The 26,389-nt window shown below is 43.3% G+C and overlaps 1 protein-coding gene and 1 long non-coding RNA gene across 7 annotated transcripts in view; one reads left to right on the plus strand and one right to left on the minus strand.

The window, feature by feature from the left end:
• Positions 1–669: 669 nt before the first annotated feature.
• On the minus strand, positions 670–3,679 carry LOC131274328 (uncharacterized). Its single transcript, XR_009181560.2, has 2 exons — positions 3,250–3,679; positions 670–2,122 (listed from the first exon to the last, which is right to left on the minus strand). It is a non-coding gene; the product is annotated as an uncharacterized lncRNA (long non-coding RNA).
• Positions 3,068–26,389, plus strand: part of TOX3 (TOX high mobility group box family member 3) — a 106,328-nt gene continuing 83,006 nt past the window's right edge. For 3 of the 6 annotated variants that reach the window (XM_071209168.1, XM_004472407.4, XM_004472408.4), the window contains exon 1: positions 3,941–4,451. In XM_071209168.1, the coding sequence (XP_071065269.1) occupies positions 4,365–4,451 (87 nt within the window). In that variant the 5' untranslated portion in view covers positions 3,941–4,364. Of the gene's footprint in view, positions 3,259–3,939; positions 4,452–26,389 lie in introns of those variants that run through there. The other 3 variants (XM_012530598.4, XM_012530599.4, XM_071209171.1) reach the window with 2 other exon arrangements.

Here is a 26,389-nt window from a genome sequence, read left to right on the forward strand (position 1 = left end):
CCACCGAGGATCATAATATTTAGATAGGACTTTTCATCACCAAAACTCAAGATAATTAAACTGTATATAGTGTATAAGAGTATCCTCAATGCATCTGGGCAAGTGGAACACAGAAGGGTTAAATTACTGTTCACAGATCCCTAGAAATGGGGGCCCCAGTAAGACCTTTAGATACAAAACGTGGTAGGTTTTATGCAGTCCTAACCAGATCCTTCTTGCTTCATTTGGAGACAGATAAAGTAATGTAAGTTTGCAGAGTTATCAAGATGTAGTTTTCCATTATGCAAAGTTTGTGCATTTTTCTCCCATTTTTAAGAAATTCTTGGATGACACAGACTGGTCAATTACAAAGAATAAGCTAATACTATTGATGTTTCAACCCAAATCATATAAAAAACCCTTAAGGTTTTTTTTTTTTTAAATTCCCAGAAGTTATATTTGGTTGAACAACTGATTTTTGGGCTGCACCTCTAAATTAATAACTGTTTGAAACGTTCCGCATAAATTCAAAGTATGTTTAAGATACATTCTTGGAAAATTTTCTTCAAATTCAAGGATAACCTAGTACAAAGGAAACCTTTGTCTATAGCATTTCAGAAACAAAATTGCTGACAGACTAAAAAAGGTGACGTCTTTAAAATGATAAATAGCATGACAGTTACAATTGCATTAAATTTTTTATGGCGTCATTCTAAAGTTTTTTAATGGAAGGGCATCAAACTCTTGAAATTAGATGGTATTCTGAATACAATGAGGAGTTTAATCAGATCAACTCTAAATGAAACAACATAAAATTCTATCTTCTTGGTATCCAAGTAGAAGGAAGCAAGCAAGGAAAAGGCTTTCAGCCATTCAGGTAGTTTGTTCTTATCCACATCAGAGGTCCTGGGTATACTCTTCTCAAATCCTACCTTGACCAGGTTCCCTGCTGACTGAAATTCCGCTGTTAAAACATTTTGTCCTCCTTCCTTCCCCTCTTTTCCTCACTCCCTGCTTTCCTGTCTTTTCACACTTTCTTCCAAGCTTCCTTCCATTCTTAAATGAACACTTATTTACTGCAAACTGACTATGCACCAAGCATTGTTTGAGGGTTTTGGGATGCAGCAGTGATCCCCTCAGACAGGGCTTCTACTCTTGAGCAGCCTAGGCTGGTCCTTCTCTGACTTTTCCTGTACAAATACCACTGGAGGGGTAGAGCCTGGCCTCCCTCCCACTCTCTGTGAATTTATCAGATTGCTTCTTTCAATAGCAGCAGCAGCAGCAGCTGTGGCATGACGGGATCTCTAGGGGATTGGATGGGACAGGCATACGTGCATGTGTGCACGTGAATGTGTGTGAGTGGTGTGCATGTGTGCACGCATGGTGTGTGAAGAGGGTTTGTTTCATAGCTCTTTATGAGAACCTCCATGTGTCTCAAGTAGGGATCCTTTTTCTCCTTCCCCAGTGCCTAAAACAGTGTGCAGAACACAGCAGGAGCTCAATAAACAGCTGCTGAATGGTCTGACTGTAGGCAAAATCTGTGATGCCTGCAGCCTCCATACATGACCTTTTTGTGTTCCAGTGATTTTCTCATTCCCACCACACACATCTTCAGACTCCTTGCACTTCTTTTTCGCCACTCCTTAATCAAAATGTAGCTTCAGATCTTGGTTTACCCTACATCTTAAATAATTTTGAAAAGTCAACTACTGAATAAATACTGTGACCATCTCCAAAGCATTTGCATTGTTAAGAGGTAGGGGATTTTAAGAAAAAGACTTCTTATAAAACAATGGCCAAGAGGCAGTAGAGGATAGGGCTGCGCATTCCTCACTCCTGCGAACCTCCAGGGAAAAAGCTCCTCCTTTGAGTTTTAAGGCTCCACAGCCCAGTGCTCTGTGTTCACACGCAATTGCCCTTCTTGCAGCTAGCGGGGTTTCCACGGCGAGGCATATTTGTCTCTCCGATCCTCGAGGTCTGATTACAACCTCACGTTTAGTTTCTCCGTAACTTTGATTATACTTTCCTTCGTCCTCTGTAATCAAGCTCAGAGTGCTCCAGATGCACGGCAGAATCAGCAGAAGGTGAGGAATGTGGGTGTACAAAGAAAAACTCTCCTTCCCAGCCCCTTGGGAACAGCTCTCTGGATAAAAAAAAAAAAAAAAATTCTTTTTTGGTAACTCAGATCCGCAGGCTGCCCCTCTCCTGTGGCCAGATCCTGCACTCTACGCCATTGTTAAATACTAACAGTGAAACCTTAAAAGATGTTCTCTTGCGAGACAACAGGTGGCCAGTGCAACCTCCGGCTCTGATTGGTGGAAAGGCCACAGGCGCCCAGGGGCCCAGAGAAAGGGCCTCCACTCCTGCGTTTCAAGAACTTACTCAATGGGGTGTTGTCCTGATAATATCTCAGCTCGCTGCCAATTTGTGCAACCCGCTGGGCCATTAGGGAGCGCCGCTGGGTTGTCAACGTTAAATGGAGACTCGGGAGAAGAGACCAAAGCTTTTTCGGGAGGGGGGGCCTGGAGTCAACCGAGGGACAATGTGTGCAGTTGTTGCTTTGCTGAATTACATACCACTCTCTCACACAGGATCCCGACATAAGCAAGTTTCTGCTAAGAGAGGAGCAAGTGACACAAACTTTCACCTAACAGAAGTTTATTCTTCCTGCGTGGTTCCAGAAAGATAAAACTCAACCACGGTCCCGGCAGGCACAGGTGCCACTAAGCCCAAGCCTCTAAATTTGGAGAAGAGAAGAAATGAAAAGTCACACACATAATGTTTGTCTGGCAAACTTCAGGCCCTGGGCCAGCGCAGTGTGATCAATCGGGGGCAAAACTGTTAGTGAGCTTCAGAGAAAATATTTCTTCATCTCTCCCTTTCTGGTAATTAGCTCACAGATAACTAAATTGGGGAGCGGGACAGATTTCACAGCCTCTCCCTAACGTTCTCATACAACATAAAGCCTCTTTCCTTCGCCAAGGCTGAGGGCCAAACTCTCAAATTAACTCAGAACAATAAAGCCGAGGAGTGAGAGGGAGAAAAGATGTAGCTTAAAGAGGGAGAAAGAAAGAGGGGGTGGGCGAGTGCAGTGTGGGGAAGTTAATCACCCAGAACCTTTGGGGAAAATAGGGACATTTTCTCTGAGAGTGCAGTGAATGATCCGCCTGGATCCAGTTACTCAAATGTCTTTCGAATACAAACAAGAGCAAAGAAAATACGAAGAGACCCGGCACGAGGCTTAACCCGGGAAGCTTTAAGTCTGCCTACCTGTGAAAGGTCAGACCCCAACACCCCTTCTGGAAACCACCACAGGTGTACATGGGGTCCCGGCTACGGGGAGCCTCTCATGGAGGTTAGCTGCTGGGTTAGGGAAAGGCGAATTGGGGTGGAGGGACGCGGAGGTGGCACCCACGCGGAAGGAATGGGGGAGAGGAGCGGAAAGCGAGGGAAAGACGGGGGGGGGGGGGGGTGCAGGTGGCGGGTGGCCGCGGTGCCAGGAGCTGGGGTCCCAGGGAAGCGGCGGCCGGAGAGGAGGCGGGAGGGCCACACGGGGCGCCGGGCGGCGGAGCGGCCGAGCAGAGGAGGGGAGCGAGGAGCGCTCCGAGGCGGCGGGGACAAAGAGGACCGGAGAGGGAAGGGGGGCGAGGTGGGGAGAAGAGGGGCCCGGAGAGGGGAAGGCCGCGGCGCGGGTGATGGGGCCGGCGAGGGCTGCGCGCCGCGCGGGGTGAGCGCCAGGGGCCGCGCGGGGCAGGGGCCGGCCGGGGCGGTACCCGCGCGCCCGGGGGCGGTCCCGGCCGAGGAGCGCACCGGCGGGGCGGGCGGCGCGCCAGCTGCCCGCGGTGGGAGGGGCGGAGCGGCGGCGGCGCGGGGAGGGGACCGGCGGCGGCGGCAGGAGGGGGAGCGGGAGGGGAGCGGGAGGGGAGGGGCCGGGCCCCTTGTCTCCGCGGCTCCTCTCCTCAGTCCGCCCGGGGAGGAGGAGGAGGAGCGGGGCCAGCCGCCGCCGCCTCCGTCCCAGCCTCGCCCCGCGCACCTGAACTCGCCGCGCCGCTCCGGGCCCCCGCCCCGCGCCCCGCGCGCCCCGCGCCCCGGGCGTCCGGCTCTCGCACCGCGCTGCCTCGGTGCCCCGGCGGGGCGCGTCCCCCGGGCCGCCTCCCGCTCTCCCGCGGCTCGCGTGGCCGCGCCTTTGTGTGCGGCGGTCGCGGCTCCCGGGCTCCTCCGCTCCGGCCGCCGCGTCCCTCCAGCCCCGAGTCCCGCGCGCCGCCCCCAGGCGCCCCCGGCCGGCCGCCCCCGACGGTGGATCTAGCGGTCGCGAGGAGGCGGACACCGGTCCCCGCGAGCCCCCGCCCCGGCCCCCGGCTCCCGGCCCCGGGCCCGGCTCCGGCATGGACGTGAGGTTCTACCCCGCGGCGGCCGGGGACCCCGCCGGCCTGGACTTCGCGCAGTGCCTGGGGTACTACGGCTACAGCAAGGTGACCGCGCCGGGGCCGGGGGCGGCGGGGCGGGGGCCTCCTCCCCAAGCCGGGCGCGCCCGCGCTCCAGCTCTTCTCCTCCTGTACTTTTCTTTCTCTCGTCCCTCCCCTCTCCACTCCATCCTCTTGCGCTTCCGTCTGTCCAACTCTGCCCTTCTCTTTCTGTCCCCTTCCTACTCGCCTTTTTGTCCCTCGGCCCCTCCGCCGCCTCTCCTCCCGCCTCCCCCGCTGCCCCCTTTTGCTGCCCGGGGGAATCGAAGAGCGGCTCCTGGAAGGAGAGAGGGAACTCGCGTGTGATTCTTTGTTGTTATTAGTAAACACGATCTCGGCCCCCTGAGTTGGGGGAGGGGGGACAGCGCCGAGGTCCCAGGTCTCGCGGTCGGATGACCTCGCTCCCCCTCCCGGTCCATTCTACCGCCCTCGCCCACCCAAGAACTAGACCCGGGGTGGCTGCGGGAAGGAAAGGAACAAACTTTCTGCGTGCCCGGGACCAGGAGAGGGCGAAACGGTGGGACCCCCGCAGGTGGCTTTTGCTGCCCGGTCGCTCGGGCGCTTCGGACCACGGAACGGAGGTGCCCGCCCCTCCGCGGTTAGCTCCAGGGGCTTCTCATCTTTCCTTCTGTGTGTGTGTTGGGGCGGGGGTGCTGGTGGTGGTTAAGTTTTTTGCATTTCGGAGAGGTCGGTGTTTGGAGAGCCCGACACCACGCCCGGGGTCGCCCCACCTCCTCCACCTCCCCCTTCGCCAAAACTTCGAGGACCGAGCTTTTCAGGTGGCCACACGTGGAAGCCGGCGGGTCCGCGGGCGCGGCTCAGAGCGGCGAGGCCGGGTGGGAGCCGCAGCCCTGGTGCCGGGGTCGCGTGGACCTCCGTTCCCTTTCATTCCCGAAGCCTCCGGGGCCGGGCGGCTTTGGGAAAACATCAGTCCGAGGGCGACGTTCAGAGAAAGAGCCACGCTCTGGACGGCCCGTGCCTTTTGAATGTGGTTTTCTTTCCTGTTCTCCTTGCTCCTCCCTCCCCCACCCCTTTTTCTTTCAAATCCTAGTTTGTTTATGATTGCTTGGATAACAGAGGAGGAAATAAGGAGGCTGCCGAAAGAAAGGTGCTATACAAAACTAATGAATAAATAACAGGAAGAGGAGGGATTGTATCTAGGGGGAGGAACAGTTTGCTGTGCCCAGCGGCTGATGGAGGCTCCTGTTCCTTTCAGTTTGTTGATACTCCGTTCCCATCTCCAGTGCTGAAGTTTGTAAAAGACCACTGGGGTCTCTCTTGTTCACCCGGTGTCACCGTCGCCTAGAACTGGGTCTGGGGCAGCGGGGCCTCCCAACATATTTAGAAAGAAGGGACTTTATTCAGTGTGTTTGAACCTTAGGTGGGAGACTGGGAGGTGGTCATGGCTTTCCGAATTCCTAGAGTGATAACCCTTAGCTTTTAAAGAGAAGCTAGAAAAGGCCTATCCTAGTAGCCAGAGGGACGGTTTCGTTCCTGTCCTCTGATTTTGGATTTTCTCAGGTTATTAAGTGCTTTAAAAAGTCCCCTATGTATGCTCAGCCAGGGATTCAGGCAGGCTAATTAAGTATGTAGTGTTTCTGAGAATCCACCTAATTGTTCCAGAGGGGTATTATTTATCTCCTTACAACTTAGCTTGTGTATGCAAGCCTTGTCTATCTGGGCATGCTCTTATTTTTGGAAGCCATTACCTTGCCTAATGTAACTACTTCTTTCTCTGATTTAAGATCAGCAGCACTCGAATGACACCAAAATAGAAACCTATTGTACTAATCCAGTCACTGCAATGCGTGGCAAATCTCTGTTCACTAGAATCCCAAGAGTACTTCAAGGGACCAAAGGAAATTGTGGGTGTTTTGTGTGTGTCTCTTTTTATTTTCTGAGATAGGCTATTCTGAGTCAATTTAAACTCAGAACATTTATTTCAGGGAGGGTTTATAAAGCTTGAAGACAGACATTATTTACTGAGATGCTTGTCCAACTTCAGGCCAGCATGCAAGTTGGTTTGCTGTCATTTTTTCTTAATGCAGCTATTTGCCTGAAATAACTTGCTTTCTTAGTAAATCAGATGTCTGGTCTTCGTAGGTACCGTTTATACCGAACTAATGTAAGCTAAATACAAAGCTTAATACTGATACAAGTCAAATTGCACTTATTTTAAAGGATGTTTGCATTTACTTCCTTTCAGATAAAAACGATAAACTTTAAACTGAGCCACAACAATTTATTTTCCTCCTCTTCATTTCGGAGTGAAGAATCTACTTTTAGTCCCATAAGTATTTCTTTACAGGGAGAATGTAGTAGAAGAGGAAGTGTTGTCTTTGTAGATATAAAACAGCAAGTACCAATTAAAAGTTTATAGCGTTTTGTTTCACAGCTAACTTGGGTGTCTGAAGTGGTGCTAAGTGTCTAGGTTTATATTGAAAACTAACTAAAAATAAAACTAAACTGAAGACTTACATACAAAGACATGCATTTATTTTATTTCAAAATACCCGTCATTGTTAATCTCTTAAGACTTAGCTTTTGATGACCTGTATTATCTCCCTGGATGGGAAATGATGGATTTCAAAGAATGTATGTTTCTGCTCTTTCTTGTTTTAACAACCATCTGGGAGACTTTAGAAGAAACACAGAACCCTGCTTCAGGCTTAACAAATGAAAAGTGAGCGCTTATCTTTAAATTTATTTACAAACCGTGAATAATAGGGTTTCATTCATTTCTCTCTTTAACAAATGACCGGAGTCCTTTGTATAAATTATATGCATGTGTATTATCTTTACATTCTGTGAGTATATAGGTCCTTTTTAAATGTCAGGGCTCATGAACGTGTACTCTGTCTAAGGAGAATGGATGAAAGAGATTTGAGGGTTCAAAAGTCATTGCAAGTAGGAGAATAACTTCAAATAAAATATAGCCAGGATCATTAAAATCAGTTAATAATTCATGAACCAGCCATTGATGTATAAACTTGAAGTCATCTGTATTTTTAAGGCCTAATTTCCATTTTAATTTCAAGTGGAAAATCTACTGTTTGAACTTTTTTTTTCCTTATTCTGGTTATTGAGTAAAACTATTACATAAAAATTAAAAAAATAAAATCCAGTGTTACTCAAGTGAATGGTGAACCACTGACTTCACATTTTCTTTCTCTGGTAAAATTTGTCTTTTCACCACTAAGAAAATAACATGTAGACATGTTAGTTGGCACACTGTTGTCAGAAGACTGCTACCCCAAAATAAGATACTGTATTTAATGTGGGTGTAGTGAGTGAGATCACCCAGTAAGTTACTGAGGAACTTAGACCAGACTTTATTACTACCTTTTCCTGCATATTCTTAGGGTTTTTTCTTCCTGTCAAAATATGGCTATTGACTTGACCTATTTCCCCATGTAGATTGGTCCTATGTTGTTTTTACTCCATTTTAGCTTGTTGGTACCAAATCTTGCTTTGGTTTGTATTACTGATCACTCTGCTTAATTAAGATGTTTTGATATTAGTGCTTTGACTTCACCCCTTTGGGCCTCTATGTTGGCTAGCTTGATGAACTGAATAGGTTTCATCACTTGTCTTATCTTCTTGGAGACCATGATTCAAATGGAGAGCATACTGAGAGTGGGGGGATTTGATTGAAGCTCTTCTTAGCCTAGTACCTTGCCCTTGCAAGGAAGGTAGTGATTTCATTTCTAGCATCTGACGTATGGGGGTATTGAAGTGTGAGAGCAGGTGGAGAGATTTCCATATCTTACTATGTCAAGTCTTTACACAAGACATTGAAGCCACAGTGTGAAAAAGAAATAAAGTTTTCCCAAGGACCTTAGCCTGGGGCTCATAAATTCAAATGTCTGTAGTTTAGCTGTATAACCAGTTAACCTATGTGAACATAGGGTTTATGGAAAAGGGGAGAAAAATGCCCCATTTGAAGGGGTGGCTTGTTCAGTGATGGCAGGTTACTGCCATGCCATTATTTGGGCCCAGAGTCTCTATATTTTGCAATCAGTTTTTCAAGAGAATGATAATTTGGATTTTTGTGTGAAATATCCTAATTTTAAATGTTGTCAGCAATTTCGGAAATTATCAAAATCACTATGTGGGACCCTCAGAACATGTTTGTGGACTGTAATAGACAAATTCATATGCCAGTGAGAATTCAAAAATAATTTTTAGCAAGTCATTTATGGGTTTTGTTCAACTATGTAGACAGTCCCACTCCATGTCATGGGTATTTAAGTTACCTGAGTGGAGGAAATAGTGCCCAACCACTTTATTTATTTATTTTTTTAAAGATTTATTTTTATTTATTTAATTCCTTTCCCTCCCCCGGTTGTCTGTTTTCTGTGTCTATTTGCTGAGTCTTGTTTCTTTGTCCGCTTCTGTTGTCGTCAGCGGCACGGGAAGTGTGGGTGGTGCCATTCCTGGGCAGGCTGCACTTTCTCTCGCGCTGGGCGGCTCTCCTTTAGAGGTGCACGCCTTGCGCGTGGCGCTCCCCTACGTGGGCGACACCCCTGCGTGGCAGGGCACTCCTTGCGCGCATCAGCACTGCGCATGGGCCAGCTCCACACGGGGCAGGGAGGCCCAGGATTTGAACCGCGGACCTCCCATGTGGTAGACGGACGCCCTAACCACTGGGCCAAAGTTCGTTTCCCCCAACCACTTTAAATATAGTTTTAATCTGATAATTTGGATTCTGTCATTTGTTAATTATATGGCCTCAAGTCAATGAAAATAGTTCTAGAGCAAGGGTTGACAAACTGTGGCCTAGGTACTACCCGTTCTGGCCCACTGCCTGTTCTTGCACAACCTGCAGATGAAGAATGGTTTTACATTTTTAAATGGTTGAAAAAGAATTGAAAGACGAACCATATATTTCATGACTCTGAAAATGAAGTTAAGATTTCATTGTCAGTAAATCAAATTTTATTTGATCACAGCCACACTTATTGTACATGACTACTTTTGCAATACAACAGCAGAGTTGGCTCCTTGCAACTGAGACCTTACAGTAAAAGCTTGACAACCCCATCTAGATAATCAGGCGACTTTATGGTACCATGATTGTCTTTTGTTCCAATCCTTGGCAGTAGGAAGAAAATCTAGTTAACAAGATGGAATAACTGGAAAGATTACCATCTTAGAAAATGTTTTTTTGAAATGGTTCTCAAACAGTGAGTTCTCAACCCTGGCTGTACATTAAAATCACTGGTTGTGTGTGTGTTGTGGGGCCAGGGTAGGGGCTGTAAAATGTCCTCATTTAAGAATCTTTAGAGATGGGACCCAGACAACAATATGTGTGTGTGTAAATTAGAGAAGTTGTAGATTACAGAAAAGTCATGCATAAAATACAGCTCCCATATACCACCCTATTATTAACACCTTGCCTTAGTGTAATACAATTGTTAAAATGCACAAAAGAGCGTTTTTATAATTGTGCTATTAACTGTAGTGTAGTCCATCGTTTACAACAGGGTTCACTGTGTTGTACAGTCTGCAGCAGTTTTTTTTTAAAAGGTCCCCAGGGGGTTCCATTGTGCAGTTGAAGTTGAAAGCACTTTTAGGCTTGAGGGTCTTGCTTCAGTGAGGCCAAACTCAAGGAGCAGTAGAACTGGGTGAAGAAATGTCTGATTGCCACGATGATGACTAGACCTGAGGTGGAATGGTGGGTTTGATGTTGGTGAGCAGGGCCTTTTCAGGACTGCAGTAAGCCCTAGGCACTATTAACCTGGTCTCTCCACCTAAAGATGCATCCACATCCTGCATTTAGTATGTAGGATACCAAATCTGTTATATGTATCATTGAATGAGTTGATGTGGATTAGTTGGCATATGCTTGCATTTTGTAGACATTTAAGCGTCTCTTAGTTTTCATTTGAATGTTTTGTGTGCTGTGTGCCCAACTCATTTTTCTCATACTGTAATAAACATTTTTGTAGGCCCTTGAGATGCTTGTAGTTCTAGGTATTGGGTCTGTAGTGACTAATGGATAAAACAGTCCTGCTGCCAATAATTAGAGATCCATAAACTCCCCATTTTGCCACCCCAGACAGTAGAAGGTTGATGAAAACCCTGTGCTCAGTACAAATTAGCATATAGTTAGCCAGAAAAAGTTAACTTTAATCATTTTAGATGAAGTCAGTGAATATGTAGATGGCTACAACATTCAAAGTATTATGTAGGTTCTTTAGGAACTAACCTTTTCAGATCACAAACTGTTGGCTAACTCCTGAACCCAACTTGAGGACTTGTTTTGTTTAATCTGCTCAGTATTGTAAAAAGAATCAATTAGTTGTTTGTATCTAAACATTGGGAAATTTAACATACAAATCTGGATTTCCAAGAATTTGGCAACACTAGACCTGTCTCCTTGAACAACATCTGCTAGCTGCTCCTTCAGGTGGACATGGATTCCAGAGCCCCTAATGGTCCTCTCCACTGCCTCTTTCTCATATTTAGCCCTCTGTATTCCTCTCTGGTCCCAGGAAACATCTGAGTTTGAAAACTCTGATTAAGAAATTGTAAGTGTCTGTCTAAGAGATGAAATTAGATAAGCAACACATATGCTCAAACTCACTGAAATGAGGTTACTGTCACTGGAGAAATATAGACCAAGGGCTTTTCTTAGTAGCTGGGTAGTAGAGGTGAGGAAAAAAAGGAATGCATGATTGTATGATAGAGTGGTATTTCTCAAAGTGTAGGGTGCATAACAATCACCTGGAGAGCTTGTTAATAATACACAGCATCCTGGAGATTACCCCAAGAGATTCTGATTCATAGGTTGGGGTGGGGTTGTCAGGTGGTGCTGCTGCTGTGGTGTATAGACCATTCTAGAGAAGAGTGGCACAGAGGTAAGGTAAGGATTTGCTCTTGTAAGTTTAATGGTTAGAATGCTTTGGGCTGCAGGTGACAGAAAACTCAGCAAACAATGGCATAAGCCATAAGGGCATTTGTTTTACAAAGAAGGTAGTCTCAGGCTATTTTGGATGGTTCAATGATGTCTTCAAGGATCCTCTTGGATATTCTGTTTATTCTGACATCCTTGGAGTTTTGGCAATCTTCTCATGGTCACAAGTTGGCTGCTGTAGCTCTGGACATTGCATGCTCATATGATAGCATACAACACAGGAAACAAAGTAGTGGTGGTGGTGGGAGTGGTATACATCACTTTTCAAGGAGGAAAGGCTTTCTTAGAAACAGTTCCAGTAGACTCCTTCTTTTATCTCAATGGTCAGAAATTAATCACATGCCCACTCTAGGCCAATCATTGGCAAAGAGGAAAGAAATGTCTGTAATTGGTTTAGACCAAGCACATTTCATACCTTGGGGCTGGGTACTTTGTCAGATGAGCATAATTAGTGTGTTAGCAAGAGGAAGGACACCAACGGTGTCTGCGACTGAGTTCACGTGAAGAGTTTCGAATGGGCCTGTGGTTTGGTTGGAGTTGTTCTTTGTGAAGGTTTATGTGACTTTTTGGCTAGATTTGTGTCGGATCCTACCCAAGACCCAGTAGGATGCTATTACCCTATCGAGGTAAGCTGTGAGGAGGACTTGAACCAGGGAGACAGTAGGTGGATGCAGGGGAGAGGAGGGCACTCAACAGACCATCTTTGTAACTTGGGAAGGGAGAAGGAGGAGGCAGAGATGGCCCATAGTGTTGGAGCCTGCTGGGAGAGTGGTAGGATCTTGAGAAGAAGCAGAGAAGTCAGAGGAGCAGGTGGGTTTGAAGGAAAGATAAAGCTGATTTAGGATCTTTTGGTGAAATATTCCCTAGGAGACATAAAGTAGGTACTTTCCATGGCACACAGGAGCTCAAGAGAGAGTTCAGGGTTGAAGAATCCAAGTTGGAGTCTTTATGCAGAAAATGGTAGACATGACCATGACTCCTCCATGCATGTGGGTACAGGAGATGCAAGAGCACATTCTGGGTCTTAAGGGTTTGTTGGTCTTTCCTAATTAAACTTGTCAGTTACTGAGGAAGTAATTTAGGAAGTGTATGTGTGGAACTCAGAAAATTCAGAAATCCTACTGCATCATTAGAACAATGGTATAATAATGAGATGTGTGTATATGTGCACGTGTGCTCATGATGATGTGTCATTTCTATCTTAATGGCTATTTGAAGAGAAAAAATCTTACATGCTTGTTATCAAATGGGAATTAAGCAAGAATTTGCATTAATGTAATTTAAAACCATGCCAGCCATTTATGAATTAAAACATTCCATATCATTATTTTTTTTTAATGCAAGAGATTCAGTTTCCACTTGGAGTTTATCAGGTGTTAATGATGTCATAAATATCTTGAAGACTCTGTTTCCTGTGTGGTTAATGAGAAAGGACAGGAATTTGGCTAAGTACACTTATAAATTCAAATGTATTTTGAAGGTGGGTTCTGCTCTAGTGAAAAAAACCCTGCTTAAAATATAAGGGGTAGAGGCTTTTATTTTAGGTCTGCTTGAGCTTCTGACAGGTTTTATCTTCTCCCTTTGCAGTAGATCACTTTGTTTTCTTTGTTTCCTAGGTTTGTATCCTTAATCCCTTCCTCAGGGAGGCCATATTCTCTTATATACGTTCCAGGCTTGTGCAAAAACACATCAACCACTGGAAAATAGCTCTTTTTGCATGACTAAGATTCTATCCTTAATCTTAATTTAATTTTGCTTTGTTTATAAAAGAATAATTTGAGTGTCTTGGTAATCCATAAATTAAACTAATTGACCAGCATCAGGGAGTGTTTGATTTTTACTCCAAATACATATTTGAATGAGATAGACTCATTCTGTTGGAGTTGCTAAATTTTAAGTTGGGCCCTTCAAATGTTGCCCGGGTAATGTGGCCTTTCTCTACATTGAATAAATTGTTCATATATAGAAGAATTACATTAAAGATGGTCATGGGGTAGAGGGATTCTCTTGAATATTTTAAATGAATGTAGTACAAGTAACTGTACCATACTGTGAGATTTTCTGGCAATTTCTACAGGTAATTTATAATGAACAAGGGATTTTGGTGTACTGTGGAGTAAAAAAAGTTCTGTACTTTCTTTATAAAAGAATCTCCTAGGTATAGAAAGTAGAAATCCAAAAAGCTGACCTGACTAGAAAAATTTTATGAAATATGTATGATTGGTTGGAAGCTGGATCTTCTTGAAAAAAGGATGAGTTAAATCTAGAAATGTTGAACACTTAAAAAAATTCTCGTAGATCTATTTTGCTGCTCCTTCATGCCTATCCCTGAAATGAGAAACTCGACCCTCATTATTTGACCCATTTTTAAGAATTTAATAGAAAGTCTTACTGTAGAAATTGTTAAAACTGTTGTGTTTGTAAAAGTTCTTCTGGTTGCAGTGGGGAAAATTCCTGAACTGACTTAAAATAGAAAAGAGATTGTGTTGAATTCTATCTAAGAGGTCCAGACTAAGTTTGTTTCAGTCATAGCTGGATCCAGAGTCTCCAAGGATGTTATTAATACTTTCTTATTATTAGCTCTGCTTTCATCTGATTGGCTATCCTCAAGTAGTAAAGATGCCCAACTTTAGCTCCAAGTCATAGCCTCACAGCCCAGCCTCCCTGGTTGTTTCAGCAAGGTCTGCAGCTTGAGTATCATTGACCAGATGTGAGTCCCAAGCTACATGGGTGGGTAGTGCTGCTGTCCCCATGGAAACCACATGGGCTAATAGCCAGAGCAGTGGTTCCTCAGAGAGAAAGCAAAAAGTACTGATGTCACAAGGAGGGAAAGTGGGTATAGGGTGGGAAGAAAAGTTCCATTTAAACTGTTAAATGAAGTGAAGCTTGATTTTAAAGATTTCTGAGAATTTGAGTTATCCATGTGTAAAATGATTCTTTGTGGAGACCAAAATTATCTTGTGCTTATTTTATGCTGATATCATAATTATTGGTTATTAAGCACTTATTAGGGGCTGGGATTAAATATGGTTTGTCTCCAAGAAACCTATGGTTTTAGTTGTAGGGCAGGTGTCTAGTACATGTGTTCATTAAGTATGTGTGTGTTTATGTAAATATGTGCATACAAGGGAGATGTTCCTGGGTGAAGGTAATGGCTCGTACAGATCACCATGCTCCAAGAGTGGATTAGGAGACAGGAAAGTTCATTGTGGAGTGGCATGGTCAGAAAAAGGAGCCCACAGAGAACATCAGGCTTGGAATGGACAAACAGAAAAAATGGGATTTTAGGAGAGAAGAAAGAATGGGAGAGGGAATTCCAGACTGGGTTTGCTGCAAAAGCATAACACCCAAACAGAGGTTCCATTAGAGGCCCGCACAGAATGGGACAGTCTGTTGAGATGAGTTCGGGTCTGTGTAGAAGTTTCATATAGTAGGGAAGATGATAAGTCGAGATACTAGAATATCATATAGTAGGGAAGATGATAAGTCGAGATAATAGAATAGAATAGAGATACTAGAATAAAGCCAAGGTTTTATTTAGTAGGTACTGGTTAAGTATGTGTGTGTATGTATTTGCATATGTATTATGTGCAAGTGTCGTGTGTATGTATATAGGTAGAGGTTGACAGTTAGAAGGAGGAGTCATGAGAAGATATTTTCAAGATAGTACCTGAGAATGTTTGAGGAGAAACTAAAAAGGCATATAAAGAAAGAGGGTGATTGAATGATGGCTAGGGTGATCATTTGGTGTTGGAATCAAAGCTGTATTTAAACTAAGGTTTGGTAGCACTTTGAGATAGAGGGAAATGAAAGAAGGTAGTTGAAAAGTCAGATAAATATTTCTGTGGAGGGTTGGGGAAGAGGAGCCAGGGGTGAGAAGAGACAATGGGAATGTGACTGGACTTGGACTGGACTTGACTTGAACTACAGACTGGACAAGCCCAGGCTGTATCCCTACTTCCCCTACTTCATTTCTCGCCACCACTTCCCACCATCCTTGCTTTATGTGCTTTTATCCCATCCCTTGCACTGGCCATTCCTTTTATCTGGAACCCACTCTCCAGTGACCTTCCTTTTCAAGCCTTCTGGTCTCAGCCCAGACATCACTTTCAAGTGGGACCATCCCATACCATTTAAAAATATCTAAAATACCCTTTCTCTCTCTCTCTCCCTCCAGTCACTATTTCCCTAACTCTCATTTATTTCCTTCATAGTACAGATATCCCTGTTTGAATTTCTTGCTTATTCATTTGTTCTTGTGTTTCTTGTTTATCTTTCTACTTGAATGTCACCTCCATGAATGACAGTGTTTGTCTTAATGACCACCGTATTTCCAGCAGCAGTGCCTGGCATGGCAAGGAATAGGTGATGAGGAATGGACTGGAGATGAGTACAAAATATTGCTGAGCAGAAGACCTGGTTGCAGTTTAATATTTGAGGGAACAGGTATTGGACATACTGTGTCCATACTGTGTCCAGATACTTGCAGGCAATGGTATTGAAAAGTGAAGAGTCAAGACTTCTGTTCTCAGGGAGCTGATCTTTTTTAATAAGTTTTTAAGTTTAAACTCTTATTTTGAATGTTCTCAATCAGTGTTTATGTGTTGGTGGCAGGAATGTAGCAATGGATAGTGAGGGTGACTCGGTGGTGGTGGAGCATGCCTAGGCAGGCTGGGGAAAAGGCAGGTGAGTGACACAAGTAAAGGTGGAATTGAAGTGACTGGTCTTCATTCAAGTCTCCATGCCAATGAAGAAGGGGTCAAGAAGGGGAGACCATACAGGCAAAGAGGAGTATATTAGGATTCAGCTGCAATAACAGAAAAAAATAACTCAAGTGACAATGGCTTCAATGAAGTAGACATATTTTTTCTGTTTTCCCTAATGAAGTCTAGAGGCTGGTATGAAAGCTACATGCCTCCAGCTTTCATGTGACCCTTGTCCTCCTAAGTCAAGGTAGACTCCAGTTGGCATACATGGTCCAAGCAGGAAGAAGGAAGGCGGTAAAGAGTAAAGGAAAGTTTCTGGAAGCTGTCTCGTGACACTATGCTTTTCCCCCATTGGCCAACACTGAGTCACATGTCTACACCTGTACCTGCAAGTTGCCCAAAATATTTTTAATTTTGACTGGCCATGTCCCCAGCTAAACCCTGAATTACTGTGGAAAAAGGTAGATAGTATCATGTGTGTGATGAATGGGGTTCCAGAAACCCTTCTTAGGCATCTTCCATATTTGAGATTTTATATACAAATTAGAGTGTTTTATTTTGTGAATTTCATTCAAAGTTTTAGTTTTCCTTTACTTCTTGGAGGTTCTTCTTTTGGTGAGAGAGAGAGACACTGATGAGATTTCTATCTTTCCAGGTCTTTTTTCTTTTTTTTCAGTTTTGAGGTTTTATTTTAGGCATGTTTAAAATATCCAATGATTTATGTTCTTCTTGGCAGGAACTGCAAATCATTATGTTCTGATTTTAATTGATTACCTATATTTTAGGTTCCAATTTCTCTTCTTTTCAAAATACTTTGTGAATTTTTGTAGAGCCATTTCTCAAGTCCCAACTGTTGGTAACAAAGTTGTGAATGTTAGTCAATCCTAAAGACAACATTTTTTGAACTAGATTTTAAAAAATAAATGCCTTTGTTTTTCTCTCTTGTTCTCCGCCCCCCCCCCCCCCCCATCTTACCTATGACTTCTCACGTCCACACATCCACAGAATCAGGCCTCTTTGCCTCTCTTATTCCACTAGTCCCTTTCTTTAATCCTTGACTCTTCTTACATCCTTCACTATGATGACAGTGGGCTTCCTCAACCTTGCCAGCCCTCTTTCCTTTTGCTGTATATTTTGTGTCAGCCTTCAATCTGAGTCTCATGCCTCAACTTTAGGATAATTGGACACTGTGTCTAGTTTTCTTTACAGCAGATGAATGCTGTCTGGTTGTAGCTGGGCCCTTGCTGCATGATCCTTCTCCCCACCCCATCTCTTTATTCTCTTGAATATTCTCAGTGACTGGTCTGAGTCTTCACTCACTCAAGTACCAGTCAGACCAGCCCTATCCCCATTGTTAAAAAGGAAATCTGGTCTTTAACTGTGTGAAGAATGTTGATAGTATCTGCTGTGAATCTTACTTGATATACTCTTTCATCTAGGAACTAGTTCATTCTTCCAGACTAAGGGGAGAACAGTTGACTGTGGGATAAATTCTTCCAATGGTATTTATCCTTCCTGACTTTTTTTTTTTTCAATTTCTACTCAATTTATTCATTTTTTAAAAAATATTACATTCAAAAAATATGAGGTCCCCATTCACCCCCACTGCCCCCACCCCACCACTACCCCCACAGTAACACTCTCCCCATCATCATGACACATCCATTGCATCTGGTGAGTACATCTCTGGGCATCGCTGCACCCTATGGCCTGTGGTCCACACCATAGCCCACACTCTCCCACATTCCATCCAGTGGGCCATGGGAGGACATACAATGTCTGGCAATTGTCCCTGCAGCACCACCCCGGACAACTCCAAGTCCCAAAAATGCCTCGACATCTCATCTCTTCCTCCCATTCCCCACACCCGGCAGCCACCATGGCCACTTTTTCCACACCAATGCCACATTTTCTCAATTATTAACCACAGTAGTTCATGAATAGAATATCATTAAGTCCACTCTAATCCTTACTGTATTCCTCCTTCCTGTGGACCTTGGCTTGGTTGTGTCCATTCCACATCTATGTCAAGAGGGGGCTTAGATTCCACATGGATACTGGATGCAATCCTCCTGCTTTCATTTGTAGGCACTCTAGGCTCCATGGTGTGGTGGTTGACATTCTTCAACTCCATGTTAGCTGAGTGGGTTAAGTCCAATAAATCAGAGTGTAGGAGCTGAAGTCTGTTGAGGCTCAGGGCCTGTCTATCATATTGTCAGTCCAGAGATTCAAATCCCTTAGATATATCTTAAACCCCAGCACCAACTACAATTCCAGTAAAGTAGCATGAAAGGCTTGTGAAAAGAGATACCATCTGAGTCCAGCTCCATCATGCAGAAACACCAGCTCCAAAGAAGGGCCAGCTGACATGGCAGTGAACTCCATCTGCCATGACCATAGAACCTGTGGGTCTCTTTAGCCCTCAAAAGAACCAATACCTGGGGTTGTATCTACTTTATCTGTCTCTGAGACTCTGCTCAGGTGTGTATAAGGGCAATCCTTCTGACAACCTCCAGACTCTTTTTTAGAGACTCATAGCCATATAAACTCATTTGTCCTTTCCATTTCCCCCTTACTTTAGGTCAAACAGCATTTTTAACTCCTGTTATTATATGTAGACAGGAATATTCTGCTGGTCCGCGTTGAACCTTTAATTCAAGGTCATTTTCTAGTTATGTCATCAGCTGGTACTTGGTAGTGATCCCTCGGTGCCGGGGAGGCTCATCCCCGGGTGTCATGTCCCACGCTGGGGGGAAGGCAACAAATTTACATGCTGAATTTGGCTTCGAGACTGGCCACATTTAAGTAACACGGAGGCTGTCAGGAGGGAACTCTTAGGCACAGTGCTGCTCTAGGCCTTGTTCTTATTTCAGGTGTATAGGCTCACAAGCATAGTCATTAGTATCGGGCTCACTGTTGGACCCTCATTCCTTCCTGGTCCTTGCCGTTGCACCTGGGGACTGCTGCTGCTCCCCTAGGGACCACGACAGAGCCCCCCCTGGCCATCTTTCTGACTTTTGAACCTTCTTGGTTCTGCAGACATCTCCCATCTTTTCTATTTCATTCCCTTCTACTTTCAAATGTGCCTAAATATCTTTTGACCCCCACTGCAGGTTTTTCCAGTCTTCCATTTGTTGAGTGCCACCTTACTTGTTTTCCTATCTTCGTATTCCATCCACATGATCATATACTTCACCTTTTTGCTTAACTCGGTTTTTTTCCTGTATAAAAATTAATGTGAAATTGAGGATTACTATGGAAAACCCTACCACTCTCTATCCTTAGAAGAAAATCCTGAAAATCAACACCAGGGCAGTAAACATTGCTACCGAAATCTCACTGGAGACCTCCCTTGCCAAAGGCGCTCTCTTGGTTTGTTGAAAAGGGAGATTTACAAGTGTTAGGGGAAGGTGTTGAAGATGTGTTAGCACCAAACTGAGACTTTGTCTTTGTTTTAATCTGGGGGCTTGAAAGGTCATTAAATGGAGGATGACTGTCTCACAATGTTCCTTCTCTCTGTACATCTTAGAGCAGTGTTTCTCAAACTTGAATGTGTATAGAGTCACTTGGAGATCTGGATAAAATGCAGATCAGGAGGTCTGGGTGGGCCTGAGAGTTTGCATTTCTCAAAAATGCCCCCGCCATGCTGCCGGTTCTGGGCCTACTTGCAGTTATAAAGTCCTAGAGGACCATGCACATTTACATTTTTTCCTGACTCCTTTGACCACCCCCTCTCTAACATCTTCTATGTGAACAATTCCTCAAACAAGTGGACTTTACCTAGAGTCCTCTCTCTTCCCAGCCTGGCACTCCCTAATGCACTACGGGCTCTTCTTTCTACTGTACTCTTGAAGCTCTCTTCTCACTCGCCCCCAGTGAGCTCTGCCTTGCCAGATCACACTTGATTCAGTCATGCAGTTATACAGCATGCCTACTTTCGGCCACATACTATTCGAGGCCCTGGGGTTCACTTTTCTGATGACTCATTGAAATGTCCACCTTACCCTCATCTCTCCATCTCCCCCGAAGCTGCTGTTTGCTTGGTTTCCTAACAATATACATTTGAGTGTTTCTGATGGCTTTTTCTCTGTCATCTTGTATGCTGCTTTCCCTCCTTTTCCTAGGGGATTGGAGGTAGCCTCCATAAGCTTGGTCCTATGCTTTTTGGCCTTTTTTTTTTTTAACTTTTAAGTTTTATGCCTTTAGTTGTCCCTTCTCTGATATTATTAATGTCTGTTATATGTTGTTGTGTAACAGACTGCCCCTAAACAAGACGTATGCTGTGCTCATGATTCTCCTGGGCAGTACTTTTCCTTTAAGCTGGGTTCCGAATGTGTTTGCAGTCAACTGCAGGTTGCTGAGGAGGCTTTGCTTCTGGAGGTTGGCTGGCTGCCCTCTGGGTCCCCTCACTTCTCCTGCAGATAGTCTCTCATCTTCCAGCATATTAGCCCAGCTTGTTCCCATGGTGGCAGCATTCTGAGAGCGAGCGGGAGTTTACAAGTGCCCGTGAGGCCCAGGCTCAGTCACTGCCCCTCTTCTATACCCTGCTGGCCCAAGAAATTCCCAGAACCAACCCAGATTCAAGGGTTGGAAATAGATTCCATTTATTGATAGGAGGAGCTGCAAAATCATATTACAGAGGCCATGGATACAAGGTAGGAAAAGTTGTGACCACTTTTGCAGTCAAACCCAAGATCCCAATTTTTTTTTTTATCTCTAGCATGATCCGCTTTTCTCATCACCTGTAGAGCAATTCTCCTCTCTCTTAGCACCACCCACATTTTTATACTTACCCAGATGCAGCAATCAAAATTAATTTTTGATTACTTGACCCCTTTTGTTCCCTTAGCACAGAGAGTCTTCACATGTTCTTCATTTTTTCGTCTAATGATTTCTTTCATCTCTGTCTTCTTTCTCACTGCCAATATTCTAGTTCGGGCCACTGTTATAGCCACAGGTTCCTCCAAGCATACCTGTACTATAAATTCCTCTTACCTCCATTTGAATCCATGCTCCATTTCTGGTTTAATCCTCAAAAGAATATCAGTTTATGCTATTATTTGCCTTCTAAAAAAGACTTTAGTGGCTTATCTTTGTTTATAGCAACGATTTACCAGGCTTCCAGTCTTCATTTTGGCCGTATCTGCCTACCATTGGTATTATTTATTTAAATATTTTCCACATTGCCTCACTTTTTAATTTATATCACTACTGCATATGGTGACCTTGTATAAAGAGCTTGCAATATATAAAAATTACCCCATAAAGTAAATGCAGAACTATTAAATTAAAAATGTATTAAGTTAATCCAATATGCATGATAGATGTTGGGAGCACTGGCTTACTGGATAAATTTCTAGGTCCACAATTTGACATCAAAGACTTGATATCTAGTATCATGCTTGCCACATTCAACAAAAACACTAGGAATAAACTGGTAAATTTCCTTAAACATTGGAGTTCTGCTCGAGGTCATTGTTGACAGCCATTGTAGTGGTTATAGCTTAGTGCCACAAACTAGGATTGTCTGCCTTTACAGTTTTGCACGTTGCTTAGACATATTCAGCTATTTTTGAAAATATTAATTTGAAGTAGTTATTTTCTCTGTCCCTCAAAGTCCATTTGTTCATAATAAATAGCTTTCTTGGTGGCGTAATAGTCTCATTCTGTCTGCCTTGGTAGTTTTCCAAATATTCTGTCCAGTCCTGGCTTTGGTTTAACAGTTTTCTACAATAGGGTAAAATCATATACTAGGTTTTCCCTTCTTTAAAGGTGTGTCTCCATCCTAGGTTCTTAGAAAACACTGTAGTTGCGATTATATAGCTTTGATCACCTGAACTTCTCTTTGTTGTTGAGACACTTTAGAAATGCCAGAGCTTCGAGTGGGATCGAGATGACGGGGTACAGTCAGCAGTCCCCTTCCTCTCCTTTCTCGAGCCTACATGCTTATTAGGGTGAAACTGGAGGAATTCCAAGGCAGAAACCAAGTAATGGAAAACTAAGTGGAGTTAAAGGAATTCTGATATACAGTGATAACTGAAGGCAAGAAAAGTAATGCTGAATGAGAGCGATCTAGAAGATTCTTATATAAGGGAGAGAGTTTTTAAAAAGTCTATCCAGTTGTAGAGAGGAAAAAGAAAAGGTATATTTTCAAAAAAGGAGGCCATTCAGCTTTAAGGTAACAGATATATTAGATGACAGCTTGTTGTTTGACTACACCAGTCAACTAAAATTTCCCATTATAACACAACCCCATATCTTAGAATTCAGCTTTCTTGGAGAGTTTTTTCGATGATAGATTTTACTGTCATACTTAATTGTTGACACAGATTTTTTTATTCTTCAGTTTTTTCCCAGAAATGACAGTCTTGAAGTCTCTGCTGTCTAGTCCTTGTTAAAAGCTCTGTTTTATGAAATAATATATTGCTGAAGAGACCTAAAGAAGATGTAGTGCATCCATTCATCCATATAACCAGTTGAATCTGAGGCTCCTGCCAGACCGTGAGAGTTGAATGCACATGACAACATATTGCTCTGTACCCCACTCCACAGTTTCCATCACTGACTCTCCTCTGTTGAATGACTCTCTGGTTAGGGTTATACTTTGCATTTTGGGGAATCATGGGTAATAGCTTCATGAACATCCTTCTTATTTTTTTGGCTCTGCTGAGAATATAGCCTGTTTTATAATGACCTTTTTTTAAAAAAATGATATCTTACCAGAGAATCTTCTCAGTTTACTGTTTTAGGAGTACAGAAATCTCAGATTACGTATTCACTTAGTTTTATCTTACAGGTTTTAGTAATCTTGCTATTCTTGTTTCTTTCTTTGCATTGGCTGCCAAGAAGCTTGGAGTCAAATAGAAAAGTCATTTAGTAACTGCTCAGGACAGTAGTATATGCATTCCTGTGTGGTGATCATCTTTGCTTTATTATTTTCATAATTTTACTTTTTCTTTGCCTTGATTTCCTTAGCTGTTACCTCTCTTTTTAAACACCAATATATATATTAAAGTCACCTCAATTATTTTGTACAGAAAGGCAAATTATGAATAAATAACTAAAGTACTTTTAAGTGTCTGGAATATGTTTGCATTGTTTCAGAAATACTATGCATATCTTTCTAAAAGGGAAATTTCTACATTAAAAAATTTTGATATTGTGTCAATATTGTAAATCTTAAAAATCAACTTTACCCTTTTCCTTTTGCTCTTTTTAAAAGGATAACTCCAAGTCTCAATTTATCATGCTTACTTGCTAGAGTTTGTTTCGTAGAGGATGTTTCCCTCTGAAATCTAAAATCTATTTAAATGGTGGAAATATGGAAATTGGCAGACTCCTGGAGCCTTTAAATTAATGTTTGTACTCACTTATCATTCAAAAAGTACTAATTGCTGATGCCATAACGATCATCTATCTTAAGATGTGGTTGAAATTTTACCTGAAGATTGCTGCAAGGTTATCCTGGCATTAGGATCCACTGGACCAGTTACCATGTACAGTGACTGTGCATGCAGTCCGTGACCCAAGAGTTGGCATCCTAGTGGTTAGGAAGAGTTTCTCCACTTAACCAAGGGCATTTGTCCTTTGAGAAAGGGTTGCTGTCTTGGCTCCAAGCTCTGCAGAAGCCTGCCTCATGGAAACCTGTCTCATGGGTGCCTCCCCATGAGTGCCGTGTGAGCCCTTTTCAAGTTAAAAGAAGCAGTTAACTTGTAAAACCAGCCACCCTCTCAGCTTACTTTAAAGTAATGCCTGGCATTGTAAATACACTTTACCATTGACGTGGGTCACTGCTTTGTTTAATCAGCTTCCTGAAAATGGGAAAACTTTACTTGGTAACTTTGGAAAGCAGCCTGACTCATTCTTCCTTTGGTTATTGTTAGTTCCTCTTATCTAAGGTTAGACCCCAAAGGCGTAATGGGTTTCAGTGAGTCCACATAGCAAGCCCGTTGGCAGGCTGGCAGGATGTGGGAGTCACACAGGCCGCCCGGTTTAAGTCAGGGTACCACCACTTATTGGTTCTGATCTCCAGCATATTCCCTCAGCCTCTCCGCGCCGTCATCTCTAAAATGGAGACTTTATTCTGCTGGTTAGACAGTGGTGAACAAAACAAAGGGAGTCTTAGAATAGCATTTCCATTCCAGAGGGTTCTAAAGGTATCCTAGGGTTATTGTGTGCAATAAATAAAGCTTATCTTTAGAAGATAATAATAGTAATTACAATGTAGGGATGTTATAAACATTGAATGAACTCTCTATATACTAAGCACTTCATTAATGTTGGCAATTCTCATTATTATTCTAAGGATTATTCTCCCAAGATATGGTAAATTTCGTAAGGTATGGATAGATTGCTGAACATGGATTATAGGAGAAAAATCTTGCATTGGAGTATCCCAATAATTTAACAAAAATGTCTGGAGGACCTTACACCTTGAGCAGCTGATGGCTGGATCCTTGTGTTCGGCTTGAGCAGGATTTCTCAAACTTGGCACTGTTTTGGACTGGATAATTCTTTGTGGCAGGAGACTATTCTGTGCATTGTGTGACGTTTAGCAGTATCCCTGGTCTCTACCCAATTGGAAATGTCTCTCAACATTCTAGATATTTGGATATTGCTAAATATCCCCTGGGTGGGGAGCACGATTGCCCCTAGTTTAGAACCACTGAGCTAGAGGAATATTTTGGAAAGTGTTCTGGTTTTGTCATTTAGGAAGTGTTAACTGGGGTTGTGCCTTTGTTACAGAAGCATTTAGATAATTATAGGGCAGTTATTTCTCTAGGGCCTGATGGAGCTAAAAGGAGCCTCTATCACAGTGTGTTCTTCAGAATAACTAAGGCCAGTCCTCGTGCTAAGTAGTAGATGGTCTCCAAGGAAGGAGGCTCCTGGACCAGATAAAATTATCTACACCTGTCTTAGGACCTAATATCTATTTTCTTTCTTTTTCCTTCTCCCTCTGTCTGTTTGGGAATCCCTCTGGGTTTGTAATAATATCTTTTTTTTGTAATAATATCTTTTGAATTTACAAAGCTGTGTGATATAGTGGTTTGGAAGAGAAGGTCTCTGTCCATTAGAGGGAATAATTGGCCGTGAATTGGGGAATTGGCTCAATTAGGGCTCACCTTTGTTATAGGGTACTTGAACTAAATCAGCCACAGAGCTATTTGGGGTGATTAAGACACCAATGACTGGGTCTGTGTTAGAAAAACCTACATGTGAAGGATTTGCATTTCTTGTCCCATTTCTTTTAATTTTGTGGCGGTATCCTCAAGTGGATTATTTCATGTCTTTGGTCCTTCCCAGTATATCTGCTAGTATTTTTATTTATTATTTTTTTGTCATCGGTCACATAAACTCCAAGCTTAGCAATTTTAATTTATTCATTTTATTCATGCATCCACAAGTATTTATGGAATGAATACTCCATATAGTATGGTATGCCTAGAAGTTTAATAAATAGGTTAGGCTTTCTAAACTGTGACTTCCAGAGAGAGGTGATAGTGCCTGTTCTGTTTAAACTGTGTCCTCACACACCAGAACTGGCTAGTGTGTGTAGTAGAGTCTCAATATGTAACTGGTAGCAAGATTTCACACTAATATTCAGTGTCCTTTGCTTCAAGATGTCATAGGCTAATGCGACAGTATTTTTGGGCAATTGAGAGGCTGTCTCACGGAACCCTCTAGAGCCATGTATTAAAAAGAACAAATTTCAAGAAAATGCACTGTGGTGGTTCAGAGTTTTCCCAAGCAGTAAATCATGTAGCCTACCTGGTAGATCCTTTCCAAAGCAGTTGTCAAGCTGACCCTCCTTTCTCTACTATGCCTGGAATTCCCAAAGGAAAGGGGAGTGTTGCTGAACAACAATGCCCCCTCTCTGTCTCTGATCAGGGTTTTATTGTCAGGAAATCCCCCCTTTCAGGGACTTCATTGTCCGCATCCTCTAACCAGCTTTCCTCCATCCCCCATCCTGCCAGCTAACGATTTCAAGGCTGTATGGAAATGAAAAGTTGCTCTTCTTCACAAAAAAGATTGGGGGAGATAAAGTGATTAACACTTATTTTGTTCAGGAATCCATCCGAGCTACCATCCTTGAACACTCGTTTGGCTTGTTGGGAGGGTAATCTCTTTCAGAAACATTGGACAGAATTGACCAATTCATTATGTATGTAAGTCTGCTTAAGAATGCTTAATTCGGTGTGCCCTCATCTCTTGGCTTCGTAATCTCCTGCCTTGGCTATTCTCTTCTCTTTGAGTTTCTGCAACTCATTTCTTCCCTGATTGTTGAATCTTTCCCTGGACATTCCAGGCTTCTGTAGATTCTT

This window comes from Dasypus novemcinctus, chromosome 18 (genome assembly GCF_030445035.2).
Source record: "Dasypus novemcinctus isolate mDasNov1 chromosome 18, mDasNov1.1.hap2, whole genome shotgun sequence".
Classification (NCBI taxonomy): Eukaryota; Metazoa; Chordata; class Mammalia; order Cingulata; family Dasypodidae; genus Dasypus; species Dasypus novemcinctus.